Source organism: Odontesthes bonariensis, chromosome 21, assembly GCF_027942865.1.
Source record: "Odontesthes bonariensis isolate fOdoBon6 chromosome 21, fOdoBon6.hap1, whole genome shotgun sequence".
In the NCBI taxonomy this organism is placed as follows: Eukaryota; Metazoa; Chordata; class Actinopteri; order Atheriniformes; family Atherinopsidae; genus Odontesthes; species Odontesthes bonariensis.
This window is the reverse complement of record NC_134526.1, coordinates 10,611,653-10,630,243: the sequence shown is the minus strand read 5'-3', so window position 1 is coordinate 10,630,243 and position 18,591 is coordinate 10,611,653. Positions and strand designations below refer to the sequence as shown.

Here is an 18,591-nt window from a genome sequence, read left to right as displayed (position 1 = left end):
TTGATTGGACTCTTCTGAGATTGCCATTGTGCCTGCCCTTAGAAATTCAAGTTAATGTCAAACTCACAAGAATGAAAGAGAGCAATGAGTTATTATGCAGAGTAAGTTCACTACTGTTATTTCTCCACTTTTTTCTACAAAGTTTACACTCAGTGAACAAATCTCAATAAGATAATTCAATTTTATTTCTCATGAGGTAAGTTTTAATCCATTAACCTTTAAACACAATTCAATTTAAGTAAGTGCATTTTATGAATATTATCTGTTTCTTTTATTCATTGCATGTAATCTGTTTATGGATTTCATTTTTTTTTTATCATTTAATGAATATCATAAGTGACATAAAGTACATATCATGAATTAAACCAGAAAACGTCCAAAAAACAAGCAAACAAAAATTGATTGAGTGATTGAGTTTCAGTCTTTATGAGGTATGAAAGTATCATGAGGCTTAATGTTAAATGTATTTTCTGGAAATTCTGCCACTGATTGCACATATTTTTAGGTTGACCACTTTTCACAGTGAATTGTTTCAGCCAGATGAGTGGTTTAACACACCCCATATCACATTAAGTTTCTTCTCAACTGGTCTCTATGGTTACTGCAAGGGCAAGTATAAAGGTTCAACAGGGAAGCAGATGGCAATCCAGTCTAATCTTATACCAATGTAGTGTTGATGCTTGTTACAAACTTTCAAATAAGGAAAATATTGCATCTTCATTGATATTCCTGGAAATATTTTGAGAGTGGGAATATTTTTGACAGTGGTTGAAATTAATTATCTCACCTAATCATTAGCAATTTTCTCTTGTCAGTTAAATAAATACTTATGCAAAGCCATGTGTGACCATTTTACCCTTCTGGCTGGTGTCCTACTTTACTTTTAGTTATTTCTCTTGTTTTGTACAGATACACAGCAATTCTATACTATGATGATATTTCAAGAGAGAGAGAGAGAGAGAAACAGTGGCAGGGAGCTTACACACTAACAATCAGATTTGATTGAAAACCCAGCAAATCCCACGTTGGCCTAAGCATTCAATCTCAGATCGTCACTGACACACTACCGCTCCATAAACCCACTTCTTAATCCCAAAGCCTTTTCATTTTATGGTCAGTGTGCCACCCATTGGCACAAATCCCTCTTAGCCTCACCCCGCCCCCACATGTGTGTGTTTGCAGGGATGAATCTGGGTTCAGCACAGCTGGCATCCTCATACAGTAACATCTTTTGCTTTGGGCATATTTTCAGATGGGCTGGCACTTGCTGATACCTGGTCAGACAGACAACCAGCAGTACTTTCTGCCCGCTGGTCAGATGTGATTGTCATGCTTTGAAGTTTTGCAGAGCTAGAAGAACGTTTAGGACCATCATCCTATTTTTGGGATAAGTAAATATCTGCAACTCTGGACAGAAAGACATCTTAACCATTTCCTCACCAACGCAATGCACCCTTGTGCAGTTTGCAGCCATGAAAACTGTGACAAAGGAGGATAAGAGCTCCGAGGAACAACAAAGACAGGAATAAATATTTTGCTTTAATGTCATCATTTCCAGCCCTGGTGGAAAACTGAACGACAAGCGCCACAACTCTGCCTGGGGGCGAAGAGGGCAACGAGTACAATTCTTAAGCCAAAATTACATCCATCTGCAGCGCAGTTAAAAAGTTTCTCTCTATCCTCTTCATCTGCAAAGCCAGAGTCCTGCGGGAGGGACGCAAAAGAATCTTGTTCCTTCCTCTCTTACAGGCCTCCCGTCGCTTCTAAAACAAATTTGCAAATATGTTGCACGCAGGAGCCCCATTGTTGCACGACGATCGACTAGAGTAAACAATTTAAAGGATATAAAAGAAGAAGTGCGCGCTCTCGGCATCAGCACCAGCATCCGATGCGCGTCCCCGCCCCGGTAGAGGCTGCCCAAGATCCCGGGAAGAGGAGTTGGAGCTCTGCGAGTTAAAGTTGGGCTAACGGAGGGTGAGAGGATGCTGCAGAGGAATCTACAGTCTAATTAACATAGCCTATGCGGAGAAGCGTGCTCTAAGTGAAGGATGACTTGCAAAATACTGAGTATATGCCTCTTGTTTTTGGGTTTTCAACACTGCTTAACACGTAAGTCTTGCGAAACAGCAATTACCTAATCATCTGTCGTATTTGCCAGAATATCACGAGGGCGATTTTCAAAGTGTTTAGACATGTCTTATCTGCAAATTGTTTTACGTTGGCTCATATGGTGCAAAAAAGTTACTGATTATATTTGGCAACCTAATAGATGAAAAATAGCCCATCACCGGAGGGCAAAATGTAGCCTGAGATGTTTGAAGGGCAACACACACTGTGATTAAACCAGATGTGGCGTTCAAACACGGATTGTGTAATTTTCACGGCTTGTTTTTATCTAATGGAATTTCAAAGCATTTGATTCAACAGAAAAAGTGCGCCAGCTGACCGCATGTCCCGCAGAGGGTGCGCATGGTGGTCCCTCTCGCACTGGACTGCATTGCAGTGCTTTCGCTCAGCCGGCACGCAAGTTTTTTTTTGCAGCGTGCCGGCTCATCTCTGCTTCTTGCCAAAGCACGATGATGCTTTTATTTCCTCTAACACATTTATCTCCAGATTGTATCGAAAAACGATCACATCTATTGTCGCTTAAAAATCCGCTTTCCACAATGATGTTTTAGAGAGCGGAGATCAGTCCTTTTCAGGACCAGCCCACTGCAGTACTTTTTGGGGAAGGGGGGTGCCTGCGTTCCCATCACCTGCTCAGAAAACCCTGCACCAGAAAATCATTACCCAGTGCAAGACAATTGAAGCAGTGAAGGATTGTGTTGGACAGAGGAGGGGGTTTGTTTAGGGGTAGAGGGTAAGAAAAAAGCTGGACATCATACACCTTGAATACATTAATGAATGAATTAATTAGATGTCAAAGTGATGCCAGGTTGAGGATAACCTCAGAGGTTCTTTACTGCCTCATTAGGTATTAAGGGGGATGTGCTGTCATATGACTTCTGGACAGAATATGCGTTGTGGGATGGTCCAAATGAAAAGTGAGAAATGTCTCTCTGTATGCCTTCATAATTCTTGAAGCACACAATGAACATGAGCTTAATTTAATTTCTGAAGTTTACAGTTTGACATGGATATACATTACACACACCTTTCTTCAGCGAAATCACAGGAATGAGTTGAACAGTTGACAGTTGAGTAGCTCATTTGATCACTAGATGCCAACTAATAAATTGAGCCCTGTGCGTTGGGCTTGTAAAAGTTTCTGCTGATGTTATATAGGCCTAGCTGTCCAGTCGTATATTTGTTGTGTGGATGTGCACAGTGGAGACGTGCCAGGTTGAAGTAGACCATTCGGTTGTGGTTACCAGCACAAACAGCAAGAGACTGTTTGCTCCATGGAGCATTGCTGGAGGGAATGAGCTGTTCTATTACTTTAGACATAATAATGTCACTGAGTGAGATTTGAATTCAAGTCTGAATATGATTCTGGTGTTCTGCACAGTTTGTAGTTTTTGTCCCGGGCATGTTTCAGACACCACCCACTGTGATGCCTGCCAGGGTATGAATTATTTAGTTAGATTCCTTTAACAGAGCATGTTATATCTTGCTAGATCTTTTGTGTTGTTCTTTTTCTTTATTATTTTCATATAGTGGCATTCAGCAGATGTCTTCACTCATGCAGGGTTGCTTTCTGCATTCTCAGCTGCCCTGCAGAATAGTGACAATCTACGGAAGTACTCATTTGCATACTGTCTGTAACCAGCAGCAATGATGTGTCAGCCCAGACAGACCAACTTGCGCTTAGAACAGACTGATGATTCAGCAGGAGTGCTTCTACAGCTCTATAGAGCCACACCAATCTTCACAGCTCCTAAATGACAAATGGAGAAAGAGACTGCACGATGCAGAGAAGAGAGCGAGGGTACAGAATCACAGGGAGCAGGGGGAAAACCTGGAGACTGGATGCACTGTGCAGGCTTCAGGTACACTCAAACTGCTGCATGGCAACACCCAGTTGGTGAGAGAGATGCAGCGAGGCAGAGAGAAAAATAGCAAGATAATCTTGAGCAACATTTTGAGGTAATGAAAAAGATTACTTTTAATGTAAAGAGAGATGAGTCACAATGATGGAATTTAAATGAGACACTAAATGGATGGAGGTGCATAGTGCATGAGAGGCTTGTCACGAGGAGGAGATGAGAAGCTGTGGCCTGGGTTAACTGCAGTCTGGGAGAGAGCTCTTTACATTTAGAGTTAAAGTCTACCATTACAACTTGTAGAAGACTTAAAGCAAATCAATAGTCAGGCCATTAGGAGCAAGCAAGCTTTTCAACATTTCTGTGTGATTTACATTTAAGCAAACATACAATGCAGCATGGATATGTTATTGATAACGTGCAGCACAGCAGGGATTTCTGTATAATGAAATTACATAAAGTCATTTGATATGAGACAAAGGCAGAAAGACAAGGTCATATTTAACTTGTTCAGCATTTTAGTAGTGTGTCCTCTGGTCGAAAAGGACACTCATGTGAATAACATAATCTCCTCACGCCATGTCCAGATGCGGCAGAAAAGCGCCTGGACATGCTGTATAAAGGGACATGACTGATATGGTTATGTGACATTTATCGTACTGAGACAGTGGAAGAAAACATTTTTCTTCCTCACTCATGTTTCTTCTTTGTAAAGACGTGCTCTGAACACAGTCTACTGTTCCTCTACAAAGTTATTTTAAGTGCACGGCTGCACTGCACTGCACCCTCCCTCATCTCACTCCATTTGCAGTCTGCATACTAATTCTGCAAACATCCCCTGGGGTTGAGCCACCAGTGTGGTTGTTCCTTTCTCCATGACCTCTGTGAATGTAAGAACAGGAAATACAAAGCAATCCCCTCTTTTCACCTGTAAATGACTCCAAATTGTAAGAAAATATCAAACTGAAACAAAGGTCAGACAGGAAAATTATTAGATTTTTGTTTTCTGTGTGTGGGGCTGCTTGCTCTTTGAAGTAAGACTTCATCTGTCTATATTTCTAGTTTATCTATATTAAATCTGTTGGAACTATTAAGGTGAATATTTTGGCACTTAAAATGACGCAGTGTTTCTCTTGCAGCTGTAGGTGAGGGCATTGACATTTATCCTGAGCTGCGACAGAATAAAGATTAGGCAGAATTATGGTCACTTTTAACAGGCCTTGGGCTGGGGAGTGAGCCTGGGCAGATTGGTGATAGCCCTATCAGTCTAACAACCACATAGCAACTCACCACATCCAAGCCACTGTCTCAGTCCCACAGTCAATCAAAATTTGATAATCCCACAAAAAAAAGAAAGCTGTTTTTTTTCCAAACAAAATTACAATTGAAAATAGTTAAAAATGGAAGCAACACGAAGAGTACATACACACACAAACAAACCTAGAGAGAGGAAGAGAGAGAGAGACATTCTCGTGATGCTACATCGTTTTTATTCTGTCAAAGCTGCTCTGATCAAGACCAGAAGCATTTATGTCCTTGTTTGAAAAATGATTGTTATGAACTGTAGCTCCTCATCTGGTTCATTAGTACTAGTCACACCTAAAGTGTAAAGAAATGAAGAGCTAAGGGTGACACACTGAGAATTTGTTGGGACTATTGGTTAGATTTATGAGCTCTGCTCCACCTCCTTATAAGGGGGCTGTTTGGGGGCTGTTTGTGCATTAACTGTGAAATATAAATCACTGACCTTGTTATCTGAATACTTAAAGGAAACCAACTGTGTTTCTGCTATGCTTTGGATTTAATTCAGTCGATCCGCCCAAGTGTATGTTTTTGTTTCCTCGAGCATGAACTAACCTGTAATTAACCAGATCTGTCTCGTCCTGCGTAAAATCTGAATGCTGCTTCATGAAAAGGTTTTTCAATTTCTGACTTTGGTGTCATCCATTTTGTCTCTGCAGGAGAATGTGTTGATCCACTCGTCTCTGGGCTCTATGCCTCCTCTTTTCTGGCCTCTTCCAGATATAACTTTCTGTATTCCGCCAATTTTGCCAAACTGTATGGTAAGTTCCCGACTGTTGGATAGAGTTTATCCATAATTGTATGTTGTTCACCTCTGACAGTTCAATCACAGCAGGTTTTTAAACTGGTCAAATTAGAAAACAAAGGTGCAACTGATAATATCAAGTTATGGCTCAGTTGAATTAATTTGCACCTGTAAACATAGAAATAGAATATATATAAGAAAACCAAAAAAAAACATTGTAGCTGTTTGATTTGCATTTAAAAGACATTAGGAAGAAAAAGTGAATGCAAACTGTAAAAATCTAAAATGTTTCCATTGATGTGTAAACCAAAAATAAAGAAGTCAACAACTTCACTTTATCAGTTTGAAAGGAAATATCTGAATTTAATTTCTTTCTCTTTTCTGTCCCTCAGGTAGCAGTGGCTGGTCCCCGTCCACCAGGGACAGACAGCCATGGCTGCAAGTAGACCTGGGCAGAAAGTACCGACTGGTGGCAATCGCCACCCAGGGCACCTTCAACTCATATGACTGGGTTACCAGGTATACACTCCTCTATGGAGACCGACCAGACTCCTGGACGCCGTACATCATGACCGGAGGAAACTCTGTAGGTGTCACTGAGCCAGAATGGTTTGGGTGGGATGAAGCTTATAACAGGGATGAGCTGAGGATCAACTCGTCAGATTTAATCTTTGCAGCCGATTTTGGATTAATAGGATGTTACATTATACTCATTGTCAGTGGTACTACACCAAAGACAGTGAAGCATCTCTCTTAACAGTAAAATAAAAACGTCATTAGTTCATCTTCAGTCTCTTAAAAGGGCTTTGACACCACTGCAGTGACTCAATAACTCACCAAGCTTTTCCTTTCTGGTATGTTTACAGACGATGCCTGGTAACTGGAATTATTATCAGGTGAAGAGAAATGTCTTCCATTATGCCTTTACTGCTAAACACATTCGTCTGCTGCCTCTGGCATGGAACACAGAGAATGGAGGGAAGATTGGTGTGAGACTGGAACTTTTTGGCTGCTCTTATGGTAAAAATGACCTATGCTTCACAGGAATTTACTGAACTGGTTTCACATCCCAGTGTTTAATCATATTTGATAATAAATAATGATAAATTCCTATCCTTGGTCACCTAATTCCTGCAGATGAACATCACAACCCTATGAGAAATCCCAGGAAATGGGCAGTCATTCTTATCGTGTAATATTCACTTTGAAACTGGTCCTGTTGCAGATTCCTATGTGCTACAGTATAATGGCGATGACTCAGTGGTCTACAAGTACCCAGAAAAAAGATCTCGTACACTGCATGACCACATAGCCATAAATTTCAAGACACTGGAGCAGGATGGTCTGCTGTTACACAGTGAAGGGATCCAGGGAGATCTCTTCACCCTGGAGCTGAAGAAAGGCCGTCTTTACTTTCACATCAGCCTCGGTAAAGCTTTACTGCAAACTTTTAAATATGTTTCAAAGATCTTGTTATAGAGAGTAAAAAATATGTTATGAAAACATGGCTCTCACAGAGGAGCAGGTTTTTCTCAGTCCTGAAGTAAAGTAGCAGTTTGCATGAAGACCTTGATATTGCTGGTTAGATTGCTGAATGGAGTCTGAAAATGATTTTTATGTGGAACATTTCAAGCCCTTCTGTGATCGCTCTTGGTTTTTCAGGAAGCAGTGTTGTACACAAAGTTGATGGTCGAACTACACTGACTGCTGGCAGCCTCCTTGATAATCTACACTGGCACTATGTGACAATCAAGCGCTATGGTCGACAGGTGAACTTCACAGTGGACAGTCAGACAGTGACAGCTATTAGTAAGGGAGAATTTACTCACTTGGATCTGGATGCACAGGTAATTGCCTGAGATTATTGCTTAAATATTGGTGAATTTGGGATAATGCTCTGAGCTGATGATCCTAACTGACTGTTGTAACACCTGTCACTTAGATGTATGTAGGTGGAGTAATAGAGCAAAACCTGCCTCACCTCCCTACCACACCAAATTTCCGAGGCTGTCTGGAAAATGTCTTCATTAATGGCATCAATATCATTGACAAGGCCAAGAGAGAAGAACCTGAGATCCGCATTCCTCGAAAGGTAGGGCTTTGCAATAAACATAAATGCATCATTAAACAGCAGGATATTGCTTTTAGGTGATTATCATCAGTACAATCACAGTTGAATAGTTTCATGGTGGCTGATGAGGTCTAATTTCTCGTTCTTTGTAGAAAAAGATGCATTTTGCCTGCCGTGACATTCTCCTTAAACCAATGACCTTTGCCGGACCCAACAACTACCTGCAAGTGCCAGGTTTTTTCAGGAGGCCTCGCATGTTTGTCAAGTTCAAGTTCCGCTCGTGGGACTACACCGGGCTGCTGATGTTTACACGCTTTGCTGATGACCTGGGTGCCCTCGAGCTGGGTCTGAGTGAAGGTCAGATCAATGTGACTATATTCCAGCCAGGCAAGAAGAAACTCCAGTTTGCTGCAGGTGAGATTTTGGGGGCAGATATCATAATTTAAAGACCTTTGAATTTACAGAGACTTTTGCTTTTTCTAAGCTTATAGATCCAAAACAGATATAGCACTTCTTGTTTTCCCAAGCACACAGTTTCAACATGTGTGAAAATCCAAAGCTTAAGGTTGCTACTCCTTAATAAATGGACAAACCGTGCTCTGGGTAGCCCAAAACTTGAAGAATCTTGCATTTGGTACATGTGATTGTAATGTCACTGCATCATTACAGGCTTTGTCTTAATCTTTAGGATACAGGCTAAATGACGGTTACTGGCACACAGTGGATTTGGCAGCCAGAGATAACCTGCTGACTCTTACACTTGATGAGGAGGAGGCCTCGCCACTAAAGATCACTAACCCCTTCACCATCCGTACAGGGGACCGATACTTTTTTGGAGGTTAGGTGACAACTTGTACGACCGCAGACAACTCTCATAGCTCATATCTGTGCTCTTCAAGTCATACAAAGATTTGCTTTGCTGCTCTCAGGTTGCCCGAAAACCAATAACACAATAAGGAAGTGTGAAACCAAGCTGAATCGCTTCCACGGCTGCATGCAGCATATCTTCATAGACAATGAACAGCTTGATATTGACATTATTCTGCAGCGACAGTGGGGGCGATATGCTGAACTGTTGTTAGGTACCTGTGGGATCACTGACAGGTAGGGAATACACGATGTATCATTAATACAGAAATGCAGTGATGAAAAAATACACTGTTTGATGTAAGCCTTGATGCCTCTGAAACAACATGGCACAGATTATATACCTACAACTTGTAACTTTGAGCATATATTCTCTTTACAGATGTACTCCAAATCCATGTGAACATGAAGGCAGGTGCATTCAGTCCTGGGATGACTTTATCTGCCTATGTGAAAACACAGGCTATAAAGGAGAAGTGTGTCACATGTGTAAGTGCTGACTGATAATCTTATAAAGCGTTTCTTTGCACCTGGCCAGTGCAATTTTCTCTCCCTAATAATAACAAATGGATCATCTCTCTCTTCCAACAGCGGTTTATAAAGAGTCATGCGAGGCATACAGACTAAGTGGCAAGTATTGGTCTGGAAACTACACCATCGATCCTGATCTCAGTGGGCCGCTGAAACCATTTGAAGTGTACTGTAAAATGAAGTGTAAGTAATCACTGTGATTATTAGAATACAGCTTATTCAGTATTGTGCTTAGTGTTTGCTGGATCATCTGTGGGAGAATGATGAGGCGATTTTTATCAGTTATGAGAAAGGTGGACTGAAACTCCATGGGAAATTAAAACAGGGCAGAGGCACTGTTTTCTTTTTGTCTGTGCTGGTGTTGGACATTTATTCTTCTTCAACACTAAATAGTTAAATTTTTCTAGCATTACTTTATGGTGGTGTGGTGGTTAGCACCAGCGCCTCACAGCAAAAGGGTTCCTGGTTCAAATACTGGCTGGGGCTCTTCTTTGTGGAGGTTGCATTTTCTGCCTGTGTGTGCTGGGGTTGTCTCTGGTGCTCTGGGTTCATTCCACTGTCCCAAAACATGCACGTGAGGTTAATTGATAATTTCAAATTGACCCTAGGAGTAAGTGTAAGTGTGCATGGTTGTTTGTCTCGTTTGTCTCTGTGTGGCCCTGCGATGGACTGGCGACCTGTCATGAGTGTACCCTACCATTCACCCAATGGCTGCTGAGTCAGGCTCCAGCCCCAACTCTGAATTGGATTAGGCGGGTATAGAAAATGGATGGTATTCCTTTTTTTATTTTCTAGTCCCTGTTTTAACAAATGATGATGTAATCTACCTGTCATTACTCTTTGCAGCATATAAAGCTTGGACGGTGATTATGCACGATCGAGCTGATGGTACCAAAGTAACCGGAAGCTCAATAGATCAGCCATATATAGGAAATGTCAACTACTGGAATGCCTCCTGGGATGAAGTCAGCGCACTTGCCAACATTTCCATGTATTGTGAGCAGTGGATCGACTACTCCTGTTATAAGTCCCGTCTCCTCAACACCCCCAGTGAGTGGGATCAGTTATGTTTTTATTCTGCTGATACCCAAAAAGAAAGACTCAATGACATCAAAAATGCAATTTGTTTTTTCAAAATAGATGGAAGACCCTTTGGTTACTGGATTGGTCGTAACAACGAGAGTCACTATTACTGGGGTGGGACGTTCAGAGAAGTCCAAAAATGTGGGTGCACTATCAACCAAACCTGCATTGACCCCAAGTTTCAGTGCAACTGTGATGCTGACTATAGACAATGGTAAGAGACAGATATACAACATGTTTAACTCATGTCTCTGACGCTACCATTAATGTTTTGACATCTGCTTTGTGCCTATTCAGGTATTCAGATAAAGGCTATCTGGACTTCAGAGACCATCTGCCTGTGAGGAGGGTGGTGGTGGGGGACACCAACAGGACTGGCTCAGAAGCACAATTCACTGTTGGACCACTCCGCTGCCACGGCGACAGTGAGCTTAAACATCATAGATTGTGCTAACCCCTGTGCCTTGTGGAAGTTGTTTTTTATGAGATGTATTTGAATGTTTTCCACAGGAAACATCTGGAACACGATAGCTTTCACCAAGCCCACCTACATAACCTTCCCCACTTTCAGGCCGGGATCTACTGCTGACATATCCTTCCACTTCAAAACTTATCGTGACCATGGTGTCTTCTTGGAGAACTCTGATGACCAACTCAGAAACTTCATAAGAATAGAGCTTAATAGTGAGTGGATTCTTCTGTCAGCTGGAGTTTTTCTCCTAATGTAACTGAGAGAGGTTTTTCTAAAGGTTTTTTTTTTTTTTCAAATGACCTTTCCTGTCTGTTTATTCTCTTTTCTCCCAGCCACCCACAATCTCGTGTTTGTATTTATGGTTGGGGATGGCATACTTAATGCGACCCTGCGCTCCCCTGTTCCACTGAATGACAATGAGTGGCATTTTGTTCAAGCTGAGATTAATGTGAAGCTGGCCCGGATTAAGGTTGATTATCAGCCCTGGGCTGTCAGACGCTTCCCAGGCCAGACCTTTGTCACCATGAAGTTCACTCATCCTCTGCTTGTAGGTAGGTTGTCTGAGGGAAAATTTTAAAGTTGTAATAAGTTCTCTTTAAAATGATTCAGTAACCACTGACAAAAGTATTCTTTGCCATAGGTGCAGCCAACCGCACCCTGAGACCTTTCTTAGGATGCATTCGAGGGTTACGTATGAATGGAGTTCCTATTGATTTAGAGGGGAAAGTAAACGAAGAACAGGGTATAAGGAGGAACTGCACTGGACAGTGTCTCAATGCCACCATACCATGTCGAAACAGCGGCCAATGTATTGAGGGATATGCGTCCTACACTTGTGACTGTAACAACACAGCCTTTGATGGTTTCTACTGCCATAAAGGTGAGCCCACGTGTGATACAAAACAGTTCTGATATCATTTTAATTTAGCAACTGTCGTCATCTGCCACTGTACTTCAAAACAGACATCTCATTTGGCAATAATCCTTTTTTAGATATTGGAGCTTTCTTTGAGATTGGATCGTGGCTGAGGTACAACATACGAAAAAAGCCCATATCAGATGAGGCAGCTTGGGCAAACTGGATCGACCCACACTATGACAATTTTAGTCTTGGCTACAACGACACGGCAGACGACATAGAGTTCAGTTTCAGCACCGTTCACACTCCAGCTGTGTTACTTTACATCAGCTCCTTCGTTCAAGACTACATTGCTGTCATCCTAAAGATTGATGGTAGGTGGAGCTAAGGAAAATTAATTTGCTGAGAATGGTAAAACTTTAACAGTTAAATTTGTAGGACAGTATTGATATTAGTGACAGATGAGAGTGTCAAAAGACTAAACCTAGATGAAATAGACTATTGATGTATTTTTATGCCTGACTTCCCACAGGTAGTGTAGATCTGAGGTATAAGCTGGGGCTCATAACACACAAGTACCAGCTGACCCATCGAAACCTGGCAGATGGATACCCTCACTATGTGAACATAACCAGACACAATAGAACCATCAAAACACAGGTACTTTCTCTCAGTGATACTTCTGTGTAAACCATTACATTATTTTCATGTGTTAAAGAACACTGTTTCACACCTGCTAAAGGATGTCACACCTTTAAAAAACTGAGCCTAATGTTCCATAAATTACAAGAGAACAGACACATTGTGGAAGGATAATTTACTATTTTAGGATTAGATTTGGGGTGATGTAGCCTGAAGTCTGGAAACTAAAGGAAAAACCCTATCTGTCTCTAGAGGAAATTAAATTTGCCAGCCAGCCCTGCTTCATTTTTGAGCAGAGCCGTGGCCGTTTCTTCATTTTCAGTCTTAATGCATGAGATAACATCCCATTCACTGTACAGATGAAAGAAAAGACAGCATCAGTCATGACGTGACTAGACGTAATTAAGCATTTTTCCTCAAACGTTTTATAAAAGTAAACTTTTTACTCGCTTTTGTAATCCAGTGCAGCACAGCATACTGCATGTGTTTTAGTGACCATTCATAAATATTGTTTGATTTTAGCCTAGTTTATTTTAATGGTTTCATGTGAAAACACTCTTCATGTACAAATTAACTGTGAATTAGGTGAAAATGAGTTTCATAACAAATATTTCCATACCCAAAGGTGGATTACATGGAACCCATAGTGGAGAAGATAACCTTGGTGGAGGATGCCAGGTTTGATTCTCCAAAGTCCATCTTCCTGGGCAGAGTGATGGGTAAAAGTCTTATTCATGAGCCAGAGTTATTTCTCAATTATCTATTCGAAGTTGTGAGCTGTTTTGATGTTTAATTGCTTGTTTGTTCTTCTTCAGAGGTCGGCGATATTGATTATGAGATCCAGAGGCATAATGCTCCAGGCCTCATAGGCTGCATATCTGGGGTGAGATACAATGTCTACACCCCTTTAAAGGCCTTTTTCCGTCCAAATGAAACAGACCCTCCGGTAACAACACAAGGCTATGTCTCCGAGTCCAACTGTGGGGCATTCCCCCCTATTCTGGGTTATGTACCTTGGGAGGTTGACCCCTGGTTTACTGGTATAGGTAAGTTTTGTATGTTTAAACATGTTTGATGAGATGGGGGAATATTATGTGACCATCCACTTAACTGTTTTCTCACTTACAGAATATTTCTACATCCATGATGACCTAGGTCTAATTTGGATAACGGGTAAGATGATCTTTTCTTGTAAAACTCCCAGATCATACATTGTCCTTAATGCTTAAATGTTTTGTATCCGGTTTAATGAGTTACTGAATCTCTTCGTTTTAAGAATAAGACCATTAATGCAACACTCGAAGGACCCCTTTTCTCCTTCATTTCTGTTTTACTTCCTCCTGTTCCAGATGACTCAAATCAGCCAATAGAATTTCTCTTGGTGTTCTTCCTTATATCTGATAATCTTATTAGTGTGAGATTAGTGTGACATTCATTTTAGATGATTACTTAAAATTTTCAAACAAAGCTAAGACTTTCTGGAACATTAGTATTTAAGATAATTTCACATTGGTGTAATTCACATGATACTGCACCTTATTACTAGAGCACAAAGGTGGGTTGTGAGAACAAATTAATGGTCTGTGTCACAGTATTACAGATGATGGAAAAAAACTGGGCAGATTCCCAAATTGAGCTGGTGAGGCTGGAGTCTCAGGATTAAACTGCAGCACAGAGACTCCATGCTCCATCCTTCTCTGAGACCTTTACTGGATCAGCTATATTTAGTCTGCATGGGCCAGGCTTACTCTTCATCATCGATAGATGCCTCAGCTTAATAGATCATTTAGCCTCTGAGATATTATGCTAATGCAGGGCATCAGCATGTCATTACAGATTAGTACACCATTCCGGACAATGGTTCTGTCTGGATATCAGGCATCTTCCTTGTCTGATATGGTGCTGGTTATTGAGAAATTGCACACCTCTGGTTTAAATATTGCAGATGAGATAAAAATGTGCAGCTGTAACAGAGAAAAAATGTGAATAGTGATACCGAAGACATATGTTTAGCTTATATTAAATGAAGTTGAAGAGAAAATTCTTTCAGGAGGATCCATCTAATTTCTAAACATTTTTACTGAGAACAAGAACCTAAGGCCTTTTCTGGCATACTTTGACAAAAAGACTGTCAAATACTGTGGACATTTCACTGTTCCAAAACATAATAAACACCTGACTGACAATTAAACTTACACCTACTGGCAATTCTTTGTCTCCTTGTCATCTAACATTTATGGTTTGAACAACCACATTACAAATCTATGAGTTTGATGTCATTTCTGTCTGATGCTGAAGAAGCTCACGTGTCATTTTGTTTAGTCAAGAAACCTGCAACCTTATTTTAAGAGAAATCTTAGCTGGAGCTGCTTATAGGTTGTCAATTCAAAATATAGCTGTAAGGGCAGTGTCACTCTAGCTGCATCTAAAATCCTTATGCTGCAGAGCAAGGTCTTCTATTCCCTCTGGGTATAAAAGACCTTCACTGCAGCATATATCAGATAATGGTCTCAATTTTCAAACATAGCAGCCCTCTCCGGCCACAAGGCACCAATATCTTTCATGTCTTTAACGTCTTTTCTAAAGCTGGATAGATGCCACTTTTATACTTATAAACCACCAACTTAGACTAGCTTATTGAGTTGCAGGTGCTTTCGATAACAATCAAAATAATTTGTAGTATTTGTATTTTTAAGTATGTTTCCTGACCTTAATGCTTGTCCTGACTGCTATTTGTTCTCCTCAGTAATTGTCATCCTGGCGTTACTGCTGCTCTTTGGAGGCCTGTACAGCATCTACGTCTATGCTTACCAACAGAAGGGCAGTTATAATACCAATGAACCCAAAAATTTGGATTCTCCCAGCAGCTCCAGGCCACTGACCGAAACCCTGAGGAGAGAAAAAAAGCACCTCCCAGAAATCGATGAGGAGTTCAGGAGTGGCTAGCATCATAGGACCTGTTGGACAGTGCGTGGGGTTTGACTAGGGGTGGGAGAAAGGGAAATGCACTTACAAAAACCACAAATACCTGTAATAAGTTTTCTAATTATTTTGTTTCCCTCTTTTTATGTTTTAATTTGTGTTAATTTCCCTGGTTGAGTGGGATACGACGCCTGGTGCTCTAACTTTACAAAGTATGTATTTTGGTAAGTTCTAGTTTTGCTGGTTTCAAAGTTAAAATCAAGGTCCATGTTGCAAGAGTAGCCAACAAGTCTCACACTGTGTTGCAGGGTGAAATACTGAAGTGCCTCATCTGAGCAAGCTTGATCTGAAAGCACATAGCTTATTCGGTGAGAGTTTAGATTAGACACTGTGGAAAAAGGGAAAAGGATTTTAAGGATAGTTTGATTGGGAAATCACTTTCAAGTTTTCAAGCTTTTAGTAATGAATTTCTTTTCTGAGCCATTTTTGAAACCATTGAGAATTATTGACAGCTTTCTGTATAGATTTATTGCCATCTAAAATATACCTTTTGATGACAATCTCTCATGGAGCCATTTTTGAAACTGTAGCTAGTAATCTATCTTGAATTTGAATAGTGAACACATCAAAGTGCCGGTGAACTAAACCAGCGCACCAAAAATACAAAACTGGTGTTCATGAACAAAATCTACATCCGAAGAGAGAATAAACTGACAAGCATGGAGCTTTACGCTTTGAGATGATACATGTTAAGATTGTAAAAGAAAAATATGCTTATATTTGTTGTATTGCAACCTATAACAGTGCATCACCTATACAGAATGGCGCATATAAATGGCTCAGAAATGCCAGTGTCAGTAAATAGCAGCTTTGCAGAGTAGTATGCTCAGATTCACAACAAATTCTCAAACTATGGGCCTTTGGAAGTGAGAATGTGCTGTTTTGAAGAAATTATACCTCTGGGTGTGGGAGCTTGCAGATAGTTGATGTAATCCAGAATCAAAACAAAAGTCAAAGCTTGCAAGGGACACAGTGACCTAAATATCTGAGTTCTCATTCCTTCTGTCGGTCAAGCTGCCATCAGCTTGGTGCTACAGAGTGTTTGACTCAGCAAGGCATTTCTAAATAATAAAATAATCAATCCTTACAGAATCCTTTCATTTCTAATAAAAATAAATTTCAGGGAACAGCTGCATCTTATGGCCAAATAGGAAGCATACACATAAACACACATACATGCACACAATAACATATGTACAGTGGACCACAAGAGTGTAAATGCTAACCTTTTTATTTCCGACACTGCTAGGATATTTTTGCATATAATGTAGTAGGACAGTAGCTCACCACAATGTCATCGTTGCTGCTGCTTGTTTAGCTGCTTTCAGTGAAAAGTTAAAAATCCTACCTGAAGTCCAATGGAATTTCCTTTGATGGCAGAAAGAAATTTAATTTGATGCGTGTCACAACCAAAGCTTAGGCCTGTCATCACTCACTACAGCTCAGCTGACACTAAAGCACTATTGTGTATGTGAAAAACAACATTAAAAAAGTAATACATGTACAACATCTTAGCTATGCATATGTAGAGCATGATCGCACTTTGCAGTAACATGCAATAATATGAGCTTCTTTCAGCCTCCAAGGATGTTAATGTCTTGGATTCATTTGCAGATATATGGTAGCAAGTAGGATGTAATGAGTGTATACGTGAATATATGAATATGTGTTGAACGACTTTTTATTTCTTGGGTTTATACAAAACATGCTTAATGGAGTGCTTTGAATGTAAATCCTTTGACTCTGTAATGTATGAGCTCTACAGTGAAAACATGTTTTTCATGTGGACTGCTTAGCATTGAAAGTATCATTCTTGATAGCTTTTTAGATTGCTCAGGATAAAGAAAACACAGTACCTGCTCTCTGTAGCACAGATACACCTTCAGACCTAAACGATGTTGACTTTCTTCCATTACAGATGGGCAGGACTGTGTGAAATTGTACAGTGAAAGGATGTACAGTAGATGTAAAAACTGCAATTACTGTGAAGGCATGACCTATATTGTATGAACCTGTACAGATTTGGACAAACAGGCATTTACAGGCTATATTTTTAAGAATGTGCTGTAATAATATGAATGAAAGGGAAAGGTGAGCAGTCAGAGTGAAATTGGTGGTTTATGATCGATGCAAAGAATGACTTGATTGTTTTTGTTATATTCGCCACTCAAGGTTTATATTAGGTGTAACAAACTAGGCTCAGATATCCTTTGCTGTCCTCTAGAAAAAAGTCAACTTATATATTTATTATATAAATGTATACACCACGCTGTGTTTGTTGGTAAATGGAGTATAAACATCAAGCATAGCAGTGTCACGTTATTCCAACTCATAAGAAAATGAATTTGTGGTCCCTGGAGTGTGTGTTTGTGTGAATGACCGAATGTTGTGACATTTGTATCTTCATATTACTTCATGTTAAATGATGACATTTGTGCACTGATGCCAACAATTCAACCCACTTACTGTAGTGCACCAAGACCAGAACGGTATGGCAGAAACAAGGTTTGGTGTTTAGGATGTAAGGATGCGATCCAATGTGTTAATGCAAAATGGCCAGCAGAGGGAGGAAGCCAGCAGGATGTTGTTGGCTCAGACAGGGTATCTGCTAACTCCTTTAAATATGAATTCCCTGAAGCACAGATAAATGCTTCCCGGAGTTAAACCTTAGAATAGCATTTCTACAGTGCTATAATGTATATATGTATCAGACATCTGTTCTGTATTCTAAGTACACTTTCAAACCTACAAATGTATTAGTAAATCTGCAGACACCCTGTCAACAGTGATAATCATGAAACCAGATGATAAAACACCAAAGTAAGAAGGAGGCAAGTCGGCTCAAACTTCTCTGCACCACCAAACAAAACCTTACTGGAACAAGTACAAAATAATAAACAATACTGTTATGTTTTTGATCACATATTTTTGAATTATCTCTGTTCTTGCTCAAGTTTATTTTGTAATAACTTCACTGTAAATGACCATTACTGTGTAAATCTAGGCAAAGTCAAATTGTCATCTCAATAAAAGAAGCTTGAAGGAAATTGCTGG

General features: G+C 40.3%; 1 protein-coding gene across 1 annotated transcript; it reads left to right on the top strand.

Moving 5' to 3' along the window:
- The first annotated feature begins 1,261 nt into the window (after nt 1-1,261).
- On the top strand, nt 1,262-18,584 carry cntnap1 (contactin associated protein 1). The gene is made up of 24 exons (XM_075454641.1): nt 1,262-2,109; nt 5,945-6,046; nt 6,423-6,616; nt 6,897-7,050; nt 7,256-7,459; nt 7,693-7,877; nt 7,973-8,122; nt 8,254-8,515; nt 8,790-8,939; nt 9,031-9,205; nt 9,351-9,457; nt 9,560-9,682; nt 10,346-10,549; nt 10,640-10,796; nt 10,880-11,007; nt 11,093-11,266; nt 11,387-11,605; nt 11,695-11,934; nt 12,048-12,291; nt 12,450-12,573; nt 13,181-13,274; nt 13,371-13,601; nt 13,684-13,728; nt 15,302-18,584. The coding sequence occupies exons 1-24, from the start codon at nt 2,049-2,051 to the stop codon at nt 15,499-15,501; spliced, it is 3,927 nt and encodes a 1,308-aa protein (XP_075310756.1). The 5' UTR covers nt 1,262-2,048; the 3' UTR covers nt 15,502-18,584.
- Nucleotides 18,585-18,591: the final 7 nt, after the last annotated feature.